The following is a 25,732-nucleotide window of genomic DNA, read 5'->3' on the forward strand; positions in this document are numbered from 1 at the left end:
ATGTCTTTTAGAATTAAGGACACCCTTATTAAGTGTTTACAAAATATTTATACAGAAACAATTTCATTTTTCAACCCACACAAATTTTTAATCATACTTTTTAATAAGATGTATTATGCAATTTTAACAATCATATTAACGTCTTCCAGTAAAGCTTGCGAACGTGTACTGGGGTTTGATCCACGCCAGAAATACAACGAACGAAATTATAATCCACGGCTTCCATTAAATACTTATCATTGATAACCTCACGTCTCTTACTCTCAAATCAAGTCCATTACTAAACCATAGCTCTCCACCGCCATCCATCATAACTCCCATACAAGTATAACGTGGTGTTAAACTATTCATACAAGGCACAGCTCTGCCGGCCATCGTTCTGCCTCATACATTACTTAGCGGTTACCTAACAACAGGATTTACTAGTCATCGCTAGATCAAGGTACTGGAAATCACGACTGGGTATTTGTGTCTGTGCTAAAACCTTTTGGTAGCCTATTTCAGAAGGAAAGAAACCATTCTTAGGAAAGCATACTGTTTAATTTTAAAATGATTTGTAAGCAATAGAACTATGCCCGAACAATACGTAAAATACAACGTAATCAAATACTTACACACCCTTAAATTTATATTTTCTTAAAATTCAAGCTGTCACACTCTTTTCTTAAAATCGCGTGACTTTTCAACATTTAAACAATAAACTGCCAAATTAAGAATTACTTTTTTCTTAGTTCGTTAAAAATCATTGAAATAAACCATTTAGAATCGGATACATTTCATATTATGAAAACAAAACCTGCCTTTTTTTGATATTGCTTATTCAATGTAAAAGATATTGTCCATGTTCTTGTTATGTTTATAAATACTTATGTTTTATAATGTTGTTTATTTTCTAACATACAATTTTCTTCAAGAGTACAACCTTGAACCCTCTCCTCCCACGGCCGGGTGTAACGAAGCAGTGTGAGAGTGTAATCGCGCGGAAACATCACACAGTCGTGTTGCGCCGGTACCTTCTCACTAGGGGCTAGTTAGTGACGGAGTGACCCACCTCACACTTGTTATAATATCTAGAAGAATTATGTAACAGCTCCGAAAATTCTAGGCTAGGGAGGCTTGGACAGTTGGTACAAAATAGCGAATGTTTAGAAATTCGTTAAAATTATACGTACTTAAAACACTTATTAAAAGTTGGAAAGGTGGCTCTAATGATTTTAGTTTTGTATGAATTGCTTTGGCAATATAACAATCAGAAACTAAACGTATCTTATTGCATTTTCGTATTTTGTCAATACGTTTGTACAACTAAGAAAGATATTTGAAATTACATTATCTCATTACATCTCGCATATTATAACCGAAGACTTAGGCAGGGGTGTAAAATACACCCACGTTTCTGCCATTCACAATGCACCCGAAGACTTAGCCCCATGTAATAGGGGGCGAGCCTCTTACCATATACCAGGCACATTACAAAACTCCCAGCTACTATTGATCATATTCCAACAGAAAAACAATCTCAGTTATTTGGTTCACACAAGATAAGTGACCTTTTTATGCGTCTGGAAAAACGCCGATTCGCAAAAAATAGGGTCTGTTTAAAACATGAACGAACTTGAAGGCGGCGTCCTTGAAGGAACTGTCCTTGAATAAGGTCAAGTGCGTAGTAGTCGTAGCCGACAAACATCTAATACGACTCACTAGATATAGGAATGAGAATTAGGGGAAATGTAAAAATTTTGCGTATAATTAAGAATAAGTTTGATGAATTCTGATGGGATGAAACAGGTAATAGTTAACTAAATTTTTGTAATATGTGCCTAACGACAGTAGCTTATTCTGTTAAAGTTTCTAAAACACATTCCGAATCTATACGAAAAATATTTGTCTAGATTAAAAAAAAATCTTGTATCTTGTATCTTGTTGAATTATCACCTAACTAACCACCAAAATCTATCAAGAGGGTCTTAAACCTTTGGGAATGGAAAATCTTTGATCACAAACCAATTATCGCTTGCTATCATTACATAATTTGGTAATACTTAACACTTTTTAGATTTCATAACTTAGTTACCATTTTATATTTTTAGATTCCCATTTCGTTTACTTTTCGATCTTACCGAAAACAATAGAACAACCTCTATGTATAAACAAAACATCTAACAATTCACATTTATCCCGTGTTCCTCGTGAATTCAATCCGTTATTCCTTGAATGTGATTTACACGCCCGAGGTTTTCGCAATGCGGGCCCGCGAATATTTTACACGGTGTTATTATAGAAATATTGCATGATAGCTACTGCCCGCGGCTTTGGTCGCCCTTTTTCCTGGAAAAGAAAGCCCTGTGTCCGATTAAATTATATCAGTTAATACTTTTAAACTGTAGTTGTTTAAATAAAAAGCAGAAGTGTGACCATTCCTCTCTCTTCCATGTGATTGAGAGTTCAAACTGTAAGGCAAAATTTAAAAAAAATCTTAAATTTACCTTACAAATATTGCCAATTTCTTTAATGGTGAAGATGCCGAGAGCTCAAAACAATAGTACCGCATAAATGACTTTATCAAGTTGCATGTGAATAAGAAATAATATCACTGCTAACTGCTATAACGGTAAAAGAATACATCGTAAAGATACCTTGCATGTCTGAAAATTCTTTCAACAATTTATGAAAGAATGCAAAATTCCCAACTTGCATTTAACCAGTGTGGTAGACTCAAGTCAAAACACCACAACCCAGTTACCTGGGTTATAACACGATACCCTTCGGTAAGACTTGTTGTCAGACTTTCAAGCTTCTGACTGCTTTTAACGACTGTCAAAGATCTTTGAAAGTAACAGCTGGGGCCCACAATTTTACGTACCTTCCGAAACACGGAGGAACTCGATATTTGGTCACCCATCCACAGAACAACCTCGGCAATGGTAACTTAACCTCAGATCGATCCGTGCGGCTGCTGCTAACAAAGCCACGAGCTCCTCTTCCTATCAATCACTTGTAAAACAAATATAATAAAAGCTTTTCATTACCCGTACCACGAGACACTATGTACAGTGTACACTACGTATATAATGTATTATTATGTACATCGTCTCGATTCTGTGTGATAGATCAGGTTACCTGTGAAAGCACTCAACTCTAGCACAAAATATTCTATAGTGGAAACTTTAAGTGCTTGACACTCGACGAGAAACTTAGCAAGAACAAGTTTTTTTAACTTATACTCTTATTAAAAGTAGTGTTTTTTATAATGCTTTGCTTTTTTTAAACTTATTCTCTTCCCAGGTTTAAGGTTTTGCTGCTTTTGACACCTTTAGTTACAATAATTTTAACAGCTTTTGGCAAACTGCTTAACCAATCTGAATGTAAAAATTTCATATTTTTGTTAAATAATTGTAATTTTTTTTGTATACTTACGTAATATGAAGCTGGTTATACCTGAAGGTGTAGATAGAGGTCTAGGAAAACACCGATGTTTCGTCATCAACAACGTTTGCCCCATGTAACAGGAGGCGAGCCTATTAACATATACTGGGTACGTTACCGAACCCCGGACAACTATTGAGAAAAAAATAATATAATAAAAAATACCAATAGTACTTTGTTCGACCGCGGAATCAAACGCGGGACTTTATGGTCAACAGTCTAATAAACTACCGACGCCACAGAGGCTGTCAGTTCTTGTGTATAGTATCCACGTATAAGATAAAGCTTAATTAATGTTTCATCATCAACTCCAGTATACAACTACTTAATAATAATACTAATAAAAGAAAATTAAATTTAATAAACCATACATCATACTCAGAATTCATCTCTACAATCCTCTCAAGAGATTCACATACAACGAACAGCTCGCAACAACAAACTGCTGTATTTAAATATACGTCATTTGCTTGTCCGCGTTAAATATGCTGCAAACTTGCCTGCATGCTGCGGCATGCCACGGCGTCCCGGCGTCACGGCCCGTATCCCACGTGACGGATACACTGAATAATGGATTATTTAGTACTATGGGTTTGATGGTATTACTGTGTAGTGCCATCTGTTGAGTGGTTGTGGTACTAATTTGTAAGGTAATTTTTAGGTTACATTGGCTATATTATGTGCATTTGTCTATGAATATACAGCTATTTTAATCAAAAATAGCTCGTTTAAAAAAGGTTATTTTGTCATAGACCTTCTTAATTTATTTTGTGTTATTGACTTAAAATTTCTTACTCTGAATGACTTTAATTTAATTGATTTTATTTCATTTAAAGGAAAATAAACGAATGTGACATTTGTCAATTTAAAAAAATCTACTAAGCTACTTAGTCAGTTGTATTGCTTTTACCATTATATTATTTAACGTAATTCGAAAGTACTAACCTGTAAATGAGAATTTAACTACAGTAAAGATCCATGGTAGGGGATTACATGTGAAAAGCGCTCACTCAGAATACAGTTTCATAACTCACTAATCGTGTTTTAAGTTGTACAGAACTATTTCTCTGAAAGGCAGGCTGTCGTGAGCTTCAAAATTACCATATAATTAATACCTTTAATTATACAATAGAAGTTGTTTTATTAGAATTTTAACAAATGTTAAATTTATTTATTTTGCACTAGCATGCTGATAGTATTTCATATAAATGTGGTTTTCATACACATAAAAGATTTTTCAGATACATCTGTCCATCAATCCGTTGTTACGGATATAAATGAGAATTACGAATTATCACATCCCTTCATCTCATCCATGTTCAATTCTACTAAAATCGGTTCAGTTGTTTAGCCGTTAAAGAGCAAGAAACCGACTTTGGACTAATTGTAGTACCTATGGATATTAAAATAAGTACAAGTATAGTTTGTCAGTATGTCACAGTGCAGTTATTCGTCTCCCCAATGCGACGGATATCGTCGGTTCGATTTCAATTAAAATAGAAATTTGTGGCCGCCCGTTCGATAACTGGTTTAGGCACGTTACGGCTACAGGTTATATGGAACTGATACTTGCACGTCCTACATATGTATGTTTGTAATCCGTAGCAAAGGGATTAAGACTTGGTTAACCGACGTTTGCTGAGTAAAGCTGCGAATACATGTTGGTCGATTTGTATTTTATTCATGAAAGGGTTCTGTCTGGATGATCGTTACTCAATCAATAGAACGGCTTATTTTGGATGCAATTTGAGACACGGATAGTTATAGGTAACTATACTTTTTATGAGCCAGTTGCGCTCACCGGTCGGTAAACGATCTGTGGGTTAAGCAACCATTGGCGCGGTCATTCCATAGATGGGTGACCGCATAGTGGTATTTGAACTGGGCGTCTCCGTGCTTCGGAGGGCACGTTAAAAGTCGGTCCCGGTTGTTGTCTACTAAGATAACAGTCGTTAAGCCACGTCAAAGGCCTCTCGGGCGGCTTGAACAACTTTGACACTAGGTTGACCACTAACCATACGACAAACAAAATGACGGCAGATACCCGGCAAAATACGAATTAAGTCACTACTACAGGAAGATGTCAGATTTTCTACAAAAATACCTGTGACAATGACCTCTTATGAATGATTTCTTAGTTCAGCCCCCAAAAACTCTCCCCAAGTTATTTGTCCTCCAAAATTTTCCTCCCCCAAAAATATTTTCGTTGAAAACTTTGAAAGAAAATAAAACATCGTCAACAGTACATATTTACATCTAAAATATCTGTACTCCGGAACTTTGACACCATTTCGCCAAGAACTTTGTAAAAATATTCCACCTTCTTTTCCAAATATTTTTGCCAACCGCATGTCTTTCCGACTGCCACTTACGGCTATTGTGCTAGCTTTCGTAATGTCAACGTCGAATATTCCAGAATACACGAAAATTTCCGACCCCAGTTTGATTAGAAATAGCAAAATACGGTTCGGGAAGTATTGGGTGCGAAATTGGGACTGCTTTCTAGGAAAGTGAGACTAGAAAACGTAATTTTGAGGATCTTTTACGCTTTTAATAAAGTCGTAATGTCATTTTAGGGGGTAGTTTTACGGCTTATAGATCTAGCAGGTAGCCTATCTAATAGATAAAGTGGCAGCAAATGTGTAACAAGTACCTGGTTGTTATTGTGTATTTAGAAGTATATAAATATGTTTATCAGTTATCTGGTTACCATAGTACATGCTCTGCTTAGTTTGGAATCAGATGGCCGTGTGTGAGTAATCCAAATATAATCATTTTTTAAATTACACCTATTAAGCTAACCAATACTTATTCAAAAGTATTGACGCCTTAAAGTCTTCTTACTTTGTTTAATGGTCGTGGAAATACCTTCCTGTCGTTACAGAATTTATATTGCAAGTTGTTAAAAGCAACGACTTTAATGGTTTCAGCTTAGTACTTGCGACCAATCTGAAGTCTTAACGATTATAGTGTGGTGACGGAGGTATAATCCTTCGCCGACTGTTCTCGATAAACGTCTTCAGAAGTCGGTAGGCTGCCAACAGTTTAGATACTAGACAACTTTTTTTTGTTTATTATAAACCTGTGCTGGCAAAGAAACTACAATTTGGCAAAAACTTCCCCGATAATTCTCCCGTAACATATATTTGGCGGTTGACCATTCTGGGTTGTAGATATCACGCTTGTTTCTATTATTTTATTTAACTTTATCTATGCAATAAATCCCAAGGAAGCCTTTATAAAATAGCCTTTCGCAATGGTATATAAAACAAGGAATTTCTGCAAAAAAACCGTTCCACAACCGCAATGTATGGAAATGACAGCATTTACCAACTACATATACTAAGTCTGTAAAAATGAACAGTTTATAAGATTCTCATTGGAACACTGACCACATCAAAGGGCCCATTCGTAGCGATCTGAAACTAAGTAAAAATACTCGATAACTCATTCCCTTGTTTTTGTCACAAACATAAAATAACTGTGTGTATGTCTGTATGCGGTCGCTGTGCAAATAGAACATCTGGTCCATTTGTGTGTTCGTTTGTTCGGTTTGTTTCTGCGGAACGCTCTGTTTAATGAAATGGATCGAACATGTGACTGTAACTGTTGTGGTTTTATTTTTTGTAGGTTTTAGAAATATAGTGGTGTTATAAATGTTGGTTTTTAAGCTTTTCCTATTGAAACTTGCACGTCTACAATATTTTATTTAAATTCCTTGTGTTTCTATATTTTTGTCAACAACCTGACAAGATTGTAAGTGAATGTTTTTGTTATATAGTTTGTAAATTGTTTAGTCTGTTGATCAACCCAGCAATGAAAAAAATCGGAAACTAATATTTCTCCTTCTGCTATTCATCGCCTTTAGTCCAGACAATTAGACAACTTAAAGTTGCATTATACAAAATTGAAGTTGGTTCCTCATAAAAACATTACACTGCTTTAAAATATTAGTATTCTTCAGTTTGTAATACACTACATTAAAATGTTAGTATACTTATTTCGCAGTTTGTAATTAAAACCTAACATCAATACAGAACACGCATTTATTACTCGCAAGCTTTACCTGTCACTTTTAAATAAAGCGGAATATTCATGAACCAGTTGGGGAGAGACTACCCGCTTTTTCAAAGTGAAAATACCCTTACAAAAAGAAAAAGGCCCCCTATTTTAGGGGTGGGTTAAATGACAAGATTAAGTAGAACTTAGTTATGGTACTCTTTGTGATTAAAAGAGTTAGGGGCGGGTTCTTTTGAGGTCACATGAAGTTATAATTTGAATGATAATTATAGATTATGATCTAAATGTTGTTACAGCACGGAAGGTAGTTACCGTTGTATTTTTTGAGGAAAGTTTAGTTGAATTTTGAGTATGTTTGAGGTGTTTCTCGGGAGTCTTGGGTTTGATTCTCACATGATACAAGTGTTTGTGTGATTCGCAAATTAATAGAGTGTCAAGTCTGGTTGTATTCTGTATGTTTGTCTGGAGTCTGATTGTACTACTAATTTCATTCTTTGTTTGTTTGTAAACGTCCCCGCAATACAAGATTAGTTATAACGAAAAACAAACTTCTTGGAAAAAAATCACAAAAAATACAAGTTAAAATGTAAATAAATAATCCCTATTCGTATTGTAACTTTGTCTAAAATAGACCTCACCAAAAGTAATGAAATTCTTTCAAATAAACTACAGTGTACAAACCCAAAAATCAAAACGAACCAACATTTCTTAGGCACACTTACACCTTTTCTTTCATTCCGTCTCTAGTGATTGGGGTTGGTTTACGACACCATTACGAGTTCCACCCTTCCCAACAGTGGGCTTGATAGAAAGATGTACAGATTAACTGTGGGGAAGGATAATTAGTGGACTGTATTGGTGTTTAGAAGTGATTTAATTTATAATTTGTGATGTTAGGAAGTTAATTGGTATATTTTTGGATCAAAGACTTATTATTTGTAAAATGTCGTGTACTCGTGTTATATGATTTAGTAGTAAGTAGGTTTAACTGATCGTATATTATTTTATATTGCTTGATATTTTTGATATTAGAAAGATATCCGGTATAATATATTTGGTTTAGAAACAAAAAAATTCATTTCAATTTTAAAAAAGTTTTAGTTAGTTTGCTTTAGCATCAATATTTGACGCATTTAAATTAAAGGTATATAAACGCCTTAGATTTGAATGCGTAAAAATTTGAAACATTCCCGTTATAAGGTAGCTAATGAATAAGTGTCTGATAGCCTGTTTGTTGGATAAAGTCCATCTGATAATTGATTTGATTAGATTGAGCCTAAATATTTTTTAAATGAGGTGTCACTATAGCAAGCCCGATAGTCTATACTTTCTAGAATTCCTACTAACAATTGCTTTCTTTCAGTAAGTTTCAACTGAAACAGTCATCTGTTATCAAATATTAACGTGATAACACTCGGCTGGTTTACGAGCACATTGCAAGGAGATTGAGCCGTGCACCGCGGGTCAATGAACTCCTCACTACCCCTATGTGTTACTGAACGTTTGACAATACCAGGTTATGTCTATTTTTGTTGCTTTTAAGCTTTGAGGTATAGCTACAAAAGTTAGTAAGCTTGTTGAATTTACCTCAAAAATTGTTAAATTTTCTTTAGTTATAGACGAAACTGCATTGACTGTGTATTGTAAGGGATTGTTTTCTGAAGTAGAGAATTATTTTTTGTTTATTTTATATGTAGCTTGAAAGTATTGGTAAATGGAATAGTTAATTGTATGAACTTACGAAAAATAATGGTGTGTAAGGGTCTTAGCAGGTATTTTGGTATCTGTCCATCCTTATGGGAGCAAGCCGCAATATCTGGACGATTCTATTAGTAAATAACTCCTAACATTAAGGAGGTATTCTCATTCTCGACCAGATTTAAACTTAAAATTGAATTCGGGCACAAAATTTGATCAATTTTATATTCTTTGCTGACTACACCAATCAATTAGCAAGCTCAGAAAGGCAAATTATTTCTAGAAATTCTCTATTTTTCATCATTATTTCTTGAGCTTTGAAATAAAACTGTCATCGTAAGGAAAGAAAGATCTTCTTTTTGCAGTTGAATAATGAATCTATTAAGATTGCATTTCAACAAGAAAACTTCACTTTTATTAAATAAAAGTTTAAAGAATTCGCCATATCGCGTGACGGTTAAAGAATTTCTTATTACCCGTCTATAGCTAATAGGAGGGTGATGTTCCCACTATTTATAGTTTCGTGACCTCTTCAAATAAGTTACATTATACTTCAATTTTAAATACTTACGGCAAAATTAATCGCTGTTCAGATTTATGCTGTAATTAATATCAAATGACAGTTTGACAGGTAATTGTTTACCGTTAATGAGTTGCATTAATTTGTATGTTTTGCTAATAAATTGTAGTGACTGAAACAAATGATGTTCAATGATGGATTGTGAAATAATATCGTGATGGAGCTTTGTATAAAATATTAGTTAATTTCGTCAACATTTATTGATGATCTTGCTTAGGTAGAGAGCTTACGACCTTAACTTTTTTATTGATGAGGTGCAGTAATGATCGGACAACGCGTAATTAATCCGTTATGAAGTAAAATATATCTTATTTAAATGAATTAAAACTTCCGTATTAAGAGTATATAAGTAATTGTTGATACCAGACGAACGCTAACCAAAAATTAACTTACTTACTTTAGTTTCCTATACGTAGTCAATTTACATTTCCTTACAATTTGATCATCAACTTTTCTGTACTAAAGTTGCCATATTTACACAAAAATTCCAACACAAAAATGTCAAACTAAACTTCTCAAAAAACAAAGTGATGAGAACTCGAGCGTGAGTGTGTTGTGTCAACGCGCCATGTGAGTGAGTGTTGCGCGAAGTCGCGCGACAGTTGCGCGCGAAGGGATGGTCGCGCGCGATGCAGCGCGGCGGCGCGTGCGCGTGGCTCGGCACGCCGTGCGCGAGGAAGAATGGCGCCGTGTGCACGTGCCGGGTGCATACTGCGCTGCTGCAGGTATGTTTGATGAGGGCTGCTGGGAAAGTCGTACGAGGAAAAGGTCTTTGACATATTATGTATTTTCTGGTTTACGGTGTGTTGTCAAAAAGATTGCTATTGAGGGTTTAATGTTCTTTTTTATTTTTTTGTTGTATGTTATTTTTTTAATCAACTCTCACAGTAAGAATTGCTCTCGTGTCGCAGGGACTTTATAAACGTACACAAAGTACAACCAAACCCGAAACAATTATTTGTGAATCGCACAAATAATTGTTCCGTGTGAGAATCGAACCCACGACACGCAATGGTGACCTTAACCACTGCGCCACAGAGGCAGTCATGCCCGGTTTCTGAGGCACATTTAGCGGTAGTTTATCTATTCCAACTGTCATGTTTATATAAGCTTAAACGCTATTGAATAAATGTAAGAATTTACCTACATATATTAGGCTTTAATTTCAGGGGGCTGCAAATTTCCCTTTAGTTTATCTAGATCAAATACCTTACCTTTTTGTTTAATGCAGAACTAGTGTAAATTTCTCTATTGTAGACTTAACCAGGTTTCTTTCTCGCCGTTCGTTAAGTCAGAGGTATAACCAATTTCCAACGGAATGGAGAATATTTAAAAGTATTATTTTAGTTGCGATTCGTTACTCTTCTTCCATGCCAATGGAAATAAATGAAATTGAGGTTTGATTTCTAGTTTTAGAACTAATGTTTAAAACTAAAGATGTTTGTTAAACTGGCAATAAGTGATGCAGTATTTTTATTTGTAAAAAATTGTAAAACACTGGTATCCAGCTGCATCCGGTGAAACTGGAAGCCGACTCCAATATAGCTTGGAAGAAAGGCTAAACTGATATAGTATGGTATACTCTTCGAAATTGGGCAGGCCAGTTTCAGGTGCAAGCGCACGTGCTTATAATGATGGCTGCAAATTGCAACAAGTTATTTATAACATATCTCTCTAAATCCAATTAGAAAATACAAGATCTATGTCATGTTTCTACAAACACGCGAAGTAAACTTTGAAAAGAAACTTGTTACAAAAATAACTGGACCGCACAAGTAAATCGAAGTTGTTAGCTGTAGTCAGAACTAATAACGTCCCGCGGCGTCTCCCGTCTTATTCAATCATGTCGGTGGAACGAGCCAGCGCGCACTGATTGTGAAGACCTACTTTACAATTGTATATGTGGGTTATTTGTATGTTAGTAGCCATGTACTTCATCAGGAGTTTACATCCAGCGGGCGTATCACGTATCTCAGTTGACAACTAGTATATGTCAAATTCATGTTCAATATTCATTACATGACATTGCTGCTTTGACGTAACGTGTCAATCACAATAATCTAAGGGAGGAAACAGTGTATATCGTAGTGGCTTTCAAATAGTTGTCAACTGAAATACGCGATAGCCCCCCAGCGGGCTTATCGCGTATCTCAGTTGACAGCTAGTGTACGTCAAATTGATGGTCACTATTCAGTACATTGCTGCTTTGACGTAACGTGTTTCTTGTTATTTTCTAAGAGAGAAAACAATGTACAGCATAATGGCTTTCAAATGTTAGACAATTGAGGTACATGATAGCCCCCATGGTCTGGAATCGAATCTTAAAGAATGTTTAAAGCTTCGACGTATGCGTATAATTAAAGATCTTCTTACGTTTGGTGTGATAACCGGAGCTAGTTCCTAGGTTATTTTTTAAAGCTTGATACCAAAATGCATTTTATACTAATTAAACATTAATTAGATGTCAACGAGATTTGTTATTTTATATGCTGACATCGACCTTTTGTTAAGTATGCATGTCAAATATCGAAGAACGACTTCATAAAAATGTTTTCTTTGTCTTATTTTAATGAGGCTTTTTAGTATAGCAGCTATTAAACTAGTGTGTTTCTTTGTACTTTCACTAGGCAAACAACTCCAAGTGTCAGTATGCTAGTGTCGGTTGTGAGGCTGAGGTCAATGAACTGTGTTCCTAGTAATTACTCCAAAACGTGTATGTAATGATATGAACAGTATTCGAAAAAAAATGTCTAAAATACCGAGCAGTCTTTTACGGACGACGTTTAAATCCTAGTCAGCTTTATGCACGAAAATGCATATACGGTAATTATTACTAAACATACGCATAAAAGTAGATAAAGTATCTAATCCTCCCTGGCGAACGAAACCATTGAACAAAACTATAGTATAAAACCTACTGATTAATTCAGCGACCCCGGCGAGTTTGAACCAGACTGCAGACAGACAGACGGACGGAGCAGAAATAGTACAACTAAAGGCTATGAGATATTAAAAACTACTATTTTTGTATTGTGTTTCAAAGTTGTACAATAAGTCTGACAATAGACTCAATTGGTTTTGTTTGTATGTTTGTTAAAACGCAAACACGGAAATTGCAACACGCAAATAGAACTTATTTTAATACTAGTTTTGTGGTTCCATGCTTAGGCCCTTTGGTATTCCTTGGCTCCGCTCCAAAGATTCCTAACTTAAATTTTTCTATTATAAGTCTAGTTTAACACAAACTGTGTATAGAAAATCTTTTTCTACTTTGAGGCTAATGTATTATACTTTATGAATAAGCAACATGAATATTACGATATATTATTAAGTATATTTTACAATTCAATGGGAATTGTATTCAGTATCTGAATCTTTGTTCAGAAAAATACACATATAATCTCAGTATATTAGAATATCGACACAACTCTCGCTTTAATAAATAACCACAATATGTATTCAACATAATACACAATACATTTTGTATTCATTGTATTTATCTCGTATCAATAGCATAACCCGAGGCAATAGCATTATCAGTAAAAACCCGACAACTTGCCGAAAATTCGCGAAAATAACAATACGCGAAAAAACCTTAAGTAAGTTTGTATATTCCATTCAATTTCCTTATCTGAAATAAAATATCAACAACTGGAAACAGTGCGAGACTCCAAATATAGCCGTCGCCATTAAGTCAATACAGAGAACTGGGATCTGTTACACTGAGGATATGGACACAAGCGAAGCGACTAGCGGGGCGGATTTATAAGCGGATAAGCTGAAGGCAAGTTGCGACTGAAAAAATATGGAAGCTATGTTAATAGGGGTAAAATATTTATTCCAATATCATAAGAAAGAAATAAGGAAAAGTGGAGATGTAGCGACATTTGTTTTACAAGAAAAAGTTTGTCAAAAACTTGTAGTAAACATTTTAATAGGACCATTTTTTTACGATTCTGCGAATCGATGTTTTACATCACTTTTGTACGCTAGTAAAAGTGAAAGTGCATCAGAGTAGAAAAAACTAAGATTTTTATATAAAAACACTTTTCATTTTCCAATCTTCCACTTTGGGCTTCTAGTCCTTTAAAAGCAAGTAAAAAGAAAACACGTAATGCACTTCCTTCAGTAAAAACCTTGCAACATAAACTCAACAATATTGTACAGTCAGCTCCAAAAGTAGCTGATCATACTCAATCTTTAAAACCCTATATACTGAAATGTGTACATTATTCCATGGAAAAAGATTTGCCATTGATTGAAATGTTTAATTCTAGCTCATTGTACCTGATTTTGATCAGTGGTTTATTAAAGTTACGTAACACAGAGGTTTTGAAAATATGAAGTTGTTAAGCGACTTTTGGAGCTGACTGTACAAGAAAAATGCCGTAAGCATTCTTCTAGAACGACGGATGTTGGTGATTCACATTGAGTTTGTTCAGGCGTTCATAGCTAGTTGCGCTCACCGGTGAACGATCAGTGTGTTGAACAACTTTTGGTATATTGTATGGTAGTTTCACTCACCGGTTGGAAAACGATCAGTGAGTTACAACAGCGGATATTATTGAGATGGGTAGCCGATGGGATTGCGCCTGATAGTCTAGGTTTTTTTGCAAGACATGGTAAATTTCGGTCTCGGTTGTCGTGTCAGGCCTACGCGGGGCTTGAACAACTTAAGTTTGATGTTATGTGGTCCCGGTTTAACCGTATAGCAGATTTTTGGTATAGAGATAATATAATTTTGTGAGATTAAAAATAGATTATTTTATTTCAAAAATCTGTCCCTTGACGGCTACAATAGCAGATGAGGCTTTCTACTTCGTAGTAGTAACTAATTGTAAAAGTCCGTTTCGCTCTCCGCTCTACTAAGCCCTCAGCGTAAGCCGTAAAACCGATTTTTCGATACACATTCGGCAAACCGTGGAAAGCGTCGCGGTGTGTCATGTTTAATATATTTTTTGTCCGGAAATTGGTTCAGTTGGGAGTCGCCGCTAATTGAAACTACTGCCCATCTGTTTGTATTAGGAAATTGGAAGGGAACCGCTCTGAAGGGTGCAACGTACACTTATACAACTGTTCTTTGTGCTTGTAGCTTGTCATGTGTGTAATACTGTACCTACTTGTTCGCTTTTAATTAACTTTTGGCTAAAATGGCGAGGAACTCGTGGCTTAGTTAACAACAGCCGCGCGGATCGATCTCTGAGGTTAAGCTACGCTTGCCGAGGTTGTTCTGTGGATGGGTGACCATCTTATACATATCGAGTTCCTCCGTGTTTCGGAAGGCACGTTAAATTGTGGGTCCCGGCTGTCAATTTCGAAGATCTTTGACAGTCGTTAACAGTAGTCAGAAGCTTGAAAGTCTGACAACCAGTCTTACCGAAGAATATCGTGTTATAACCCAGGTAACTGGGTTGTGGAGGTCAGATAGGCAGTCGCTCCATGTAAAACACTGGTATTCAGCTGCATCCGGTGAGACTGGAAGCCGACTCCAACATAGTTTGGAAAAAAGGCTAAGCCATGGATGGATGTTCAAAGTATTGAAATCTTTAGTTTGACTGATTAATACCATATTTATTGCTATAAACATGTTAACTTTACTGACTTACTTTATAAAAAAACATTTGAAATATGTTTAACGAAAATTCTTACAGATTTTCCTCACACATTAGTTGACAACTTAGTCACCTTATTTATCGAAAATTACCCCTATTGTTAATCACATAAATAATTTAATTATCACATCACTGACATCGACACTTAATGCATTTATCCCATATGGACATCTATACTTATCTAAATTGCCTAGAGGAGGCTATAATTTAGTCCCTAACTTCTTAGTTTTCTATAAACTGCACTTAGCAAAGGGTTATACACACTTGAGTTCACAAGTTTATTCTTTATGCTTTAGACTAGTAGACTAGTAGCTTGGAAGTAATTTGTTGAACACGAAACTTGGTCCGTGTCTTAACAGAGGATTTATATTAGCGTTTGTACTTAGATACTGCATTAGGTGCTTCACTGCGTATGACTTTAGATCCTGCGGTTTTAGTTTATAGTTGAACAACTTAGTAGAGGACCTTGGAATGTACAACGAATAATACTTTATAATACTGTGTATTTCTAAAATAAGGCAAACCCCCCTTTCTCGTTTGGGAGGAGACTTTGCCCAGCAGTGGGATAGAAATGTATTAAAAAATAGCTATTATATTATCACAACACAATTAATATTTATAATTGGTATTTTGATACTAACCAAGTTATTTTTTAACACTTCATTTATAAGCCGAATACTCAAACGACAGTAATTTGAGTTATTGTTATTCTCGAGGTCTATTTTCACGTACGTTGTCGTAAACCAACCTTGAGCTTAAAAATTGAGTGTCACTTTGAGTATTTACTGTAACACTTGCAAAATTAGACTACAGCGATTAAAACACTTAAAAACCTAGAAATGACGTATAAAAGGTAATATCTTTATAGATACAGCAAATATCGAGAGTTAGGAATACTCCTGTTCCCATGCTAGTTTTAAGCGTATGCAATATGAAGCCTAATTAATGTAGAAGCGATTGGTGTGCATAATTAATAGATGCCAAGCTTCGTTCGACGGTGTAATGAAATTCCCAGGGTTTCCTTTGAGGACGATGCGAGAGAAGCCTGGCTCAAACCTTAGTGCTCCAAGTTTGGCTTGATTGATTTTGACCTGTTGCATTGGTAAACTAATATAGTGTATGGGTAAAATACCTGAGTTTGTAAAAGCTCCGGTAATTTTTTACTTGTTATTTGAACTGGATTTTGTTGTGGAGTCAGAAAAGTTTGAGTTTTTCCTCGTATTGTCTATATTATAATGTGTCTAGTGAATTATATAAGATTCTTTGGCCATATTTTATGTAGCTTAAAGTTCGGCTTGACAAAAAACAAAGTTATGTTGGGCATTTGCCTATCGGGGCAGAATATGACACGGGAAAGTGTGACCTTTACCTAGCAGAGAAAAGCGAAGGGGCAACTAAAAATGTAATAGATTAATTAGGCATCAAAAAAATATATATTCTTGATGCAAAATTGACATTAAAATGTCGAAGACACATTTAGATCCTTCTGAATACAGAGTTTGTAACTCAATTCTTTGCATAGACAAAGACTGGATGTGCTATCTGCTGACCTGTATTCGTAAAGCGGGTAGTTTTATATTATTTTAAGAAGACAACAGCCTTATCTTGCACATTTTCACCTCAAACTTAGAGTGTGTATCTGTGCAGTTTTTGGAGATGCGCCAAATAGTACGAGTATACGCGACACAGTCGTTGAGTTTTATCTAAACGTGTTACGAATCACCACACATTTGTTATAGAGTTATTTCATAATTGTGATATTGCTTTTTGGAAAGTTTATTGTTTTCAATAGAGATAATGTTCTCGTAAGATCATAGCGCTTCTTTTGGGCTGAGGGCATGTACGTTATAGATTTAGGGTCAATTTGTACTTATAATTAACGTTGATCGATGATCGGTTGATCTATTACTGATGTCTGTCAACCGAAGATCTGTCAATGATTTTCGGTTGAAAGACATCGGTGTATGCAATTAAACATTTACATTTTTGATAAGATTTGTAACTATCTCATTAATACTATTGCAGCAACCTAGATTTGATTTCTATATCAATCACATACATATATTTGTATGATTAATTATTATGTAGTTGTTTAAGGTCTATTTGTACTTTGAAAATTACTTGTATATAAAAACTACGGAGGCTCGCAACACAACTCGTATCTTTAAGAAAATTACTAGAGCTGTTCTGTAGTGTATATTTATTTATGTATTTAAATATTTTCTTAAAGAAACGCTGCGGAAGATCCGGCGGTGTCGTAATGTTTCCTTCTTATTTTAAGTACAAGATATTGCTTTTAACGTTTATCCTTACAACCCAAGTTTTTAAATATTAAAATAAGTGAACATTTCTTTATGTTTAGGGGTTATTTTTGATGGATGGATTGGATGATTCCCATGGGTGTTTATTAAATCGAAATTTAGTGCTGATTACCACCATGCTTTGAAACACAAAAATTGTCCCGGGCTTATCACAACCTTCAGAAAGGTCGCCTTCATTATCAGGGACGACTTTGTGGTTATCTATGCCTGATACCTGCTTGTTCATCCTTTAAAACAAGTGCCCGAATAGTCCTTTATTCATAAAATGGGATATGTTTCCAGGAAAATACACGCTCACTCTCAAAGCGACTTAAACGACATGCATAGAAAACGTAACAAACAGAACAAGCACCTCCATTTTGTAAAACACTCAAAAGACTAGACGAATGATGTTATACACAAGTGAATTGTCCCCTAACGCTGTCAATGCAAGCTGTAAGCGACGCCGCGGGGCGCGCCATCCTCGCAGACGATGACACGACCCCCTCTCCACCCACTGTGGGGGGTGGGGGCGGCAGATAAGTGGGATCGGTCCACTGAAGCGCAGATAACTTGGTTAGATCGTAGGTGTTTCAAAATGGGAGATTCATTTGTTGATCTGGATGGAGTAGTCTAAAGAATTGTTAGTGATTGAAGTAGCTTTAGTATTGCTAGATAGAATTACCATTTGTATGGTTTTGAGTTTGCTTGTGTTCGTACCATCAATATTTTTTGGAAAACAGGGTCGTCACAAGACAATATTTCATAATCACAGAATGATCTTGAAGTTTAGCAAAATACACGTGAAAAACATCTGGTTCTACACGTTTCCAATATTTCAGGATTATAGTTTTTATAAATCGCGTCATTTGAAGTTTATCTGAAGCTCAAATCAGCTCAATACGATTACTGCACACATAGAAATGATTTGCAAACCGTTTAAGTGCTAAGCTACTTTATTATGCTAGGTAAGTTTCATGAATGTGTGAATACGACAGACGTTTTCTAGTTTTTTTTATACTTGTATGATAAACAGTGTACATTGAGATGTTTTCGTTACATTACTTAGATCAAACACATAGAGGCACTTACAAACATGTATGGGAGATATCTCATCGTAAATGTTTACTTATTTCACGATCAGTAAAGAACCAAGTTCTTGCATGTGCCACGCTATTTGGAGAATCTAGGAAATATTTCCGTCTAGGTATTTTATTTTGTTTTTAATTTTTCTTTCTGAGCATAATTTCTAAGGTTATTCGCAAGTAGTCGCAAGCAATTTATGTAGATAAATGACTATATTAAAATTTTTCAGTCATTTGAAGTTTTTTGATGCGAAATGTAATATTATTTTAAAAATTCTCTTGCAGTTATCAAATACCAAATCATACTTATATCAATTTTTTGACTACACACAAAAACTGCTTTACGAATTTAAATGAAAATGATTTGATTTAGGCGGAAACCCGTGGATCGACTAGTAAATTATAACTTTACCCTACTTCCTCCTAAACCTACTAAATCAAACCCATATTAAGACCTTCAAAAGCACTAAAGGCCCTATATTCTCATATAAAAGTAAAATTATGAATACTCAGTACACGAATTTCCTCTTTTCCTCACTATTATCTTAGTAAGAGGGCCGACAGAGGGCTTTGCAGATGTACTCTGTAATTTACTACCTCCTAGATTGATTTATAGAGGTTCTAACTTGCTGGATAATACGCTGAAACTGAGCCAAGACGAATTTGTTAAAGGTAAAAAGAGCGGTTTGTGATTAGAATTTATTTAACAGCTTCATTATAGTAAAAAAAATATTCTTTACATATTATTATATATTAAACAAATGTCTCCTTTCCTAATTAAGGAGCGGTTAGGTCTTAAGTCTACTATGCTAGCCAAGTGCCTGTTGAAGACTTTGCATTCGCTCAAAACCTGTAAATAAGAATTGTCATGCATGCAAGACGGCATCACCATATTTTCCTTCACCGTACTCAAGTAATTATTATTTCTAAATTAGAATTAGAATTAATAATTGAAAAGAAAAAAAATATGCGGGTTTTAGAAATTCTAATACACACAAAACTTAGAATAGTAATTGGTGTGATGGGGTTTGAACACTCTATCTATGCTATCACTGCTATACCTAAGCTATTATTACTTTAGTATACCTTTTTATAGTTATATTCACGTAAGCCATATTTCAATATAATACATCTGTAGTAAAGATGTTTTCCTTGTCAAAACCCTCCGGTCCGCGACATCATAGCTTTATTATACTTTTATAGATATTGTGATTTAAAAGGGCACGTGTAGGGTTTCCTAATAGAAAAGGGTGCAGAACTACCTGTAGTAAAAAATATTAGTAGTGTTTGGACTAAATGTAGTAGCGGAATAATGTTCTGGAAATGTATTCGACTTTTTTTACAAAGCGATTAGAAAATTTTAATTATTTACTAACGAAATTGATTATTTATCTCCGGTTTCTGAGGTACAGTTTTGTAGTTTATCTATTCAAGAGCGTAAATAATAAATCCATATAAAGTAAACGTTATTGAATAGATAAACAACCGCTAAATGTACTCAGAAACCGGGGGTAAGAGAGGTTATTGTGAGTCGATTATTATCATACAGTTACTATTTTCGCGTTTATTGAATACTGTACGCAAAGGTATCAAGTTGATCATGTATTTTAATTTCATTTTATTTCTTGACATTTCGGCTCTGGTTTCGCAAGCTGACTGAGCCGCTGATTTTAATATCATACCGATGTGTTTGTCATACAAGCCCTTGATAATTTTAACATAAAAATGAGTTTAGACTTAAAACCAAAAAACGTTGACATTTTAACACTATATTCTAAAGTATTATTAGGTATCAAAATCCTATAGCAACTATTTTCCCTCGTGTCTATAAGCCCTGGCATTCATTTTTACATCAAAGCCCCATTCAGTCCAAACGACCAATTAAAACTAAAAAACCTTTGACATAGTAAAACGGCTGGTTATTTGCACACGAGCCATTCAACTGAATATTCTAACCTATAATGAAAGCTGAACCTTCAAAGGAATACCTATTGAAAATCGATTCATGTCGGTTGACCAATCGACCCACTTTACAAAAAGCTGAATATCTCATATCATTAGATCTATTTAAAAGTAAATTTCGTCTTTGATCAGCATTTTGAACCTTTAAGTGTTTTAAATATAAGTCTATTAAACTATCAAGGGCTCGCTAAATCATTTTGGTATTAAAAACCGGCCTAGTGCGAATTCGACTCGCACCCAAAGGGTTCCGTACCAAAACAATACGAAATATATCCTTTCTTTCGTATTTTTTGTTATAGCGGCAACGAAAATACATTTTTAGCTTTCTAGCTATCACGGTTTATGAGATACAGACTGGAGACAGACAGACAGACAGCAGCTTAATAATAGGGTCCCGTTTTACCCTTTGGGTACGGTACCCTAAAACTATGGTGGCTTGGATTCAAACTAACGATAACTCCTTTTAACTAGCTAAAGCTTTTTGTTCTACCTACTATATAATTAATTAAGCTAGAAACCTTTTATTCAAGGTGATATTACAATTATTGTTTTCAGTATACCATGTAACTGTTACTTGACTTTGTATATCACATGCCTTGTAAAAATGGGTAAAAAATATGAAAATGTTGTTGAGTACCTTGGGATTTAAGAGCGGTGTAACGTGATTCAATTTGTGCTGTTTTACCAAACGTAAATATGTTTGCAGCGTTAATATTTAATCAGATACGAATTCTATCATCAAATTGTGAAATATACCTACTCCTTATATCCTTAACCGGCTTTTAGCTTGGACGTGTTTTTGAAAAGAACTACTTCATCATCATCATCATTGGCCTGTGTCCATCTATTGCAGATGATTCAGCGTCAGCCAGAGGAATATTTGTTACAAAGAAACATCTTCGTTGGTGACTTAAAAGACCTGTATGCGGTAGTGGCAACCACTATGCAGTTAAAGACTAGCATTCTGAGAATATAATCAAACGATGTTTTTTATCCGTGGAAACGGAACAGATAGTCTGGCAGACAGAGCTTAACATTATAATATTCAGTATGGAAATAAGAATAGAGCGTCTGCAACCCGCATATCTTACAAACTATCAAAATAAAACTCAAACTTAAAAACATTTCCTTCAAAGCGGGAACATTATAATTCCTCGCTTTCAAAAATATCCTCCAACTAACGTCCCTTTTTAAATGATGTAGTCATACAAAGGACAATTAAAAATACAACTCGTCCAATTTGCAACTTGTGGACTCGGACTAAAGTCTACGACAGCGCCCTCTGGGAAAAAAACGTTTAAAATACCGGATTTATCCAGTTTTTAACGATTCGGAACGTTCTGGAAGTTTGAAATCAAAGGTGGAAGCTGAAATAGTATTTTTATAGAAGAACTCGCGGCGGAGTTTTTGTTCGTGCTGAATAAATGAGTAGAAATGAGTTGGCGGCGGACTCGTCACGTGCTACATGTAAGGTTTTTTGAATACTGTACAGTTGTGGTTATGTATCAGGAATAGTGTTAAATACAAGTGTTAGTGTGTAGTTGTTGTCACCTTTTCGTAATACATTCATATTTTGGCTTTATGCAGCTGTCGACATACATATAATTCAATACCAATACTATTGTCGTCGTTTCGGATTGGCTGTTGGAAACCTATCAAAGCGGCTTAAATGTTATTTGACGATGGATAAAACAACGAAATCGAAAGATCATCCCTACGTACGTATAAAGTAACGGCAAAATATCTGTAATTATTACCCACAAATTAACTAAAACTGGCTTTAAAATATACGCCATTTTCACGTTTAAAAGACTAAAAAGTCCTCAGACAGTAATCTTCTGTGAACCGAATAAAGTCTTGTTATAGCGAGCGTCGAGCACACACGTTCCGTGTCAGTTGGCCGACCTCCTCACAGTCCCGGGAGGGCTTATACCTACTTTTGTGGTACACCTGTGTACTCTAAACCTCTAAAAGTGATTTTTGAAGGCGTTTCTGCATTTACAAGACGTATTGGGGTTGTGCATGTTTGAAAGTTTGTGAATGGGACGTTTTCGATTTACTTTAATAGTATTGGGCGGTGTGTTGAATAAATTGTGAGGTTTATTCTCGTTTGAAAAGTGTTTTGTGGTTGAATTTGTTTGTTAGTGGTGTAAAGATGTAATGTTATCGTGTTTTGAAGATAAATAAAAGTTATATTATTACTGCTATTTTACTGCTTTCTATATCCAAATGTCGACTAGAACAGATGAGTCGGTGAACGAATGGAACCCAACTATTGTTAAAGTTATCACAGTTGTCCTTAATCTTTAAGTTTCCAATGATCACAAATGTTTGTATGCATTAATTTTATCCTAATGATTTATTTTCTGTTGTCTGCAGGAGTTTGCGACGCTAACGAAGGAGCTCAACCAGGCCCGGGAACAGCTTCTCGAGAGAGAGGAGGAGATCTCAGAACTCAAAGCAGAGAGAAACAATACCAGGGTGAGTGGAATCAGCTAGATTTTAGTTTTACAAGCTACCCTTATGGTGTATGTTCCCTACATACACTGCGCTAGACCATAAGGGTCTTACGCGAAGGATTAAAACCTGAGAAATATTAGATTCACTTTTAACTACAAGTTTTTTTTATACTGTACAAGAAATACGAAAATTCTGTCAGGCAGTTAAATCGTTTTAAGTTATTCTTATCTTAAGTTCCTAATCTTCTAACTAATAAAAAAAATCAAATCACGCATTTATTTAGGTCAAATGCTGACACTTATGATAGTCAATGATACAGAGAGTGAATTTACTGCCAGTTTGTAAGGTAGGGCCAATGAGAAGAACTGGCAACAAACTTCTGGCCATTCTTTTTAATCGCCAAATGGTTTTAACAAAACTTCTTTAAGGTATAAATTATTGATGATTTAAAGTAGTTTTTTTACTTTAGTTAGTAGTAATACGAAATCTCAAATATTAAACATGTTGCCTGTAGTATATGAAAAGAAAAGAGAAGCAGAGAGTTTCTCTTAAATTGAAGACCGTATAAAATGTTATCCAGTCTAGTTCTTGAGCTTATGTAAGATATGATATGGTTTTCTGAATTTTTAAGATTCAGGCTAAAGGAAATGAGACTTTTGATGTTAGAAGCTGATATGCTCGAGTATATGTGTATTTTCTGCTTCTTGCATTATGTGTAACGAATCATAAACTTGTGGGGTTTAAAATGTTGGAAATTTTGAATATTCAGGCTTTTTGGAACGAAAAGTTTATCGTACAAATATGTCATGATTTCTTCAGAGTAAATATAGTCATGTCCAGATTTTCGATGCACCTTTTAGGGGCCAGCCACCTACTATGAAAAGATATGTAATAGCCTTTTTGCTACCCATATATTTGGATAAAACCTCTTGTATACCACGAAGAATACAGTTTTTTAAGTAACGAGTGGAACATTAAAACGTTTTTACCTGTCATCAGTTGACATATAAAAGCCACTTCCATGGCTAATGGATAAGTGTCGGATAACTTATCCAATAGACAAAGTTACAGAATATATAGCAAAACTACTCTCAAATTTCGTAATAATCTAACCAATATTTCTTCTGGTGTTGAAACCTATAACTAAAGCTTATTCAACTCAGTTTGTTTTTACCTGAAATTCTTCTATGAAATGAACTTCCTATCATAAATATAATTTAATTTGTTCTATACCTCAAGTTTCTCAGTGAAATGGACTATAATATTCGTGCTTAAAATCCATTGCTGGTCCATCTGGTCTAGTCTACAGTGTATAAGTAAGCCGTTAAACAAAAATTGTGTCAGAAACTCCAATTTATAAAAAGCGTGTAAATACGACAGTCATGAATAACCATTACTATCTGGTACAAAAACTAATGAATTACACCAAATTATGTTCCTTGAGGGAATCAAGTTCTCTTTTTAAACTACTTTAATCAATGATAAACCAAACCTATGAGTTTTCAGTGGTAATGTAAAGAAAAGTGAATACCTATATACCTAAAACATTTTATTGTATCTCGCTTCTAGATAGATCGATTGCCGGCGAAGACTTTGAGTATAATTGTACGATTTGACACAATTTGTAAGCTTCAGCAACTTGATTACATTTTGTTGGCGAACCGCGAAAATTGGATTGCTTATATATTTCTCTATCAATCTCAATGCCTTTTGGGTTTTATAGATTAAGCCTTTCTTTAAACCTAAGATCTAACAAAAGAATTTGGAACAAAGACTATGTTGTATTTGCTACTCATAAATGCCATAAATATGTATATCTTTTCTTTCAAACTCTTTTTATTTTTGACAAGATAGCCCGTTCCGCTCGCGTGTGCTAGATTGATATTGGTTTTAATATTTTCTTCGCTTCTTTTTTCATTAACTTTTAAATGTATTCCCCGTGCCTTAAAGAAAAATCGAAGAATTAGTCGAATTGGTAAAACCGTATTTAAGTTTTGCGCTTAGCAACACATTTGACAATCCATTTTTGCTATTTTTTTCAATTCCCTATAGTCTTACTATTGAGCTAGGGTTTCCTCCCAAAGTGAGGGAGAGATTAGGCCTTTAGTCATGTTATGGCATTTTTATAAACTACCAATCACAAAAATTATCCGCCTAAAAAACCACCAAACAATCTAACAGCTAATTCATATTCAACACGGAATCTGATCAAAAACAACGTAATCCCGCGATCATAGGATGAACAAACTATCGCTCGGCCGTGGGTCAATGACACGAGATAAAGAGATTAGCTGGTCCTCGGGGCCCTTGTGCTAACGATCTACGAGAAACCTTTGAGATAAAACGGTAGAGAAGGACTTTGTGGTGCCAGTACTTGTAGGTTTAAAGCTTAAGGTTTTTAAGGAGCTGATTTACGATGCCCTGTTAAATATTCAGGTTATTAGCTATTGGATGGCTTTATAGAATATTCTGTAAATTACGTAATCTTGTATGATGTGCAATGAATGAAATTGTACAAGTTTATCCCAGCCCTAAGGTTTTATACGAGCAGTTTCAGAGGTTTCTTATAGATTGAGTGTGTGCAGGAAA

General features: G+C 35.0%; 1 protein-coding gene across 4 annotated transcripts in view; it reads left to right on the top strand.

The window, feature by feature from the left end:
- Liprin-alpha (PTPRF interacting protein alpha) overlaps positions 1 to 25,732 on the top strand; it is a 205,503-nt gene that overhangs the window by 149,619 nt on the left and 30,152 nt on the right. For all 4 annotated transcript variants that reach the window (XM_076118899.1, XM_076118900.1, XM_076118902.1 and 1 more), the window contains exon 2: positions 23,063 to 23,164. In XM_076118899.1, coding sequence (XP_075975014.1) covers positions 23,063 to 23,164 — 102 coding nt within the window. The remainder of the gene's footprint in view (positions 1 to 23,062; positions 23,165 to 25,732) is intronic.

The sequence above is a fragment of the Anticarsia gemmatalis genome, chromosome 10 (assembly GCF_050436995.1).
Source record: "Anticarsia gemmatalis isolate Benzon Research Colony breed Stoneville strain chromosome 10, ilAntGemm2 primary, whole genome shotgun sequence".
NCBI classification, from domain to species: Eukaryota; Metazoa; Arthropoda; class Insecta; order Lepidoptera; family Erebidae; genus Anticarsia; species Anticarsia gemmatalis.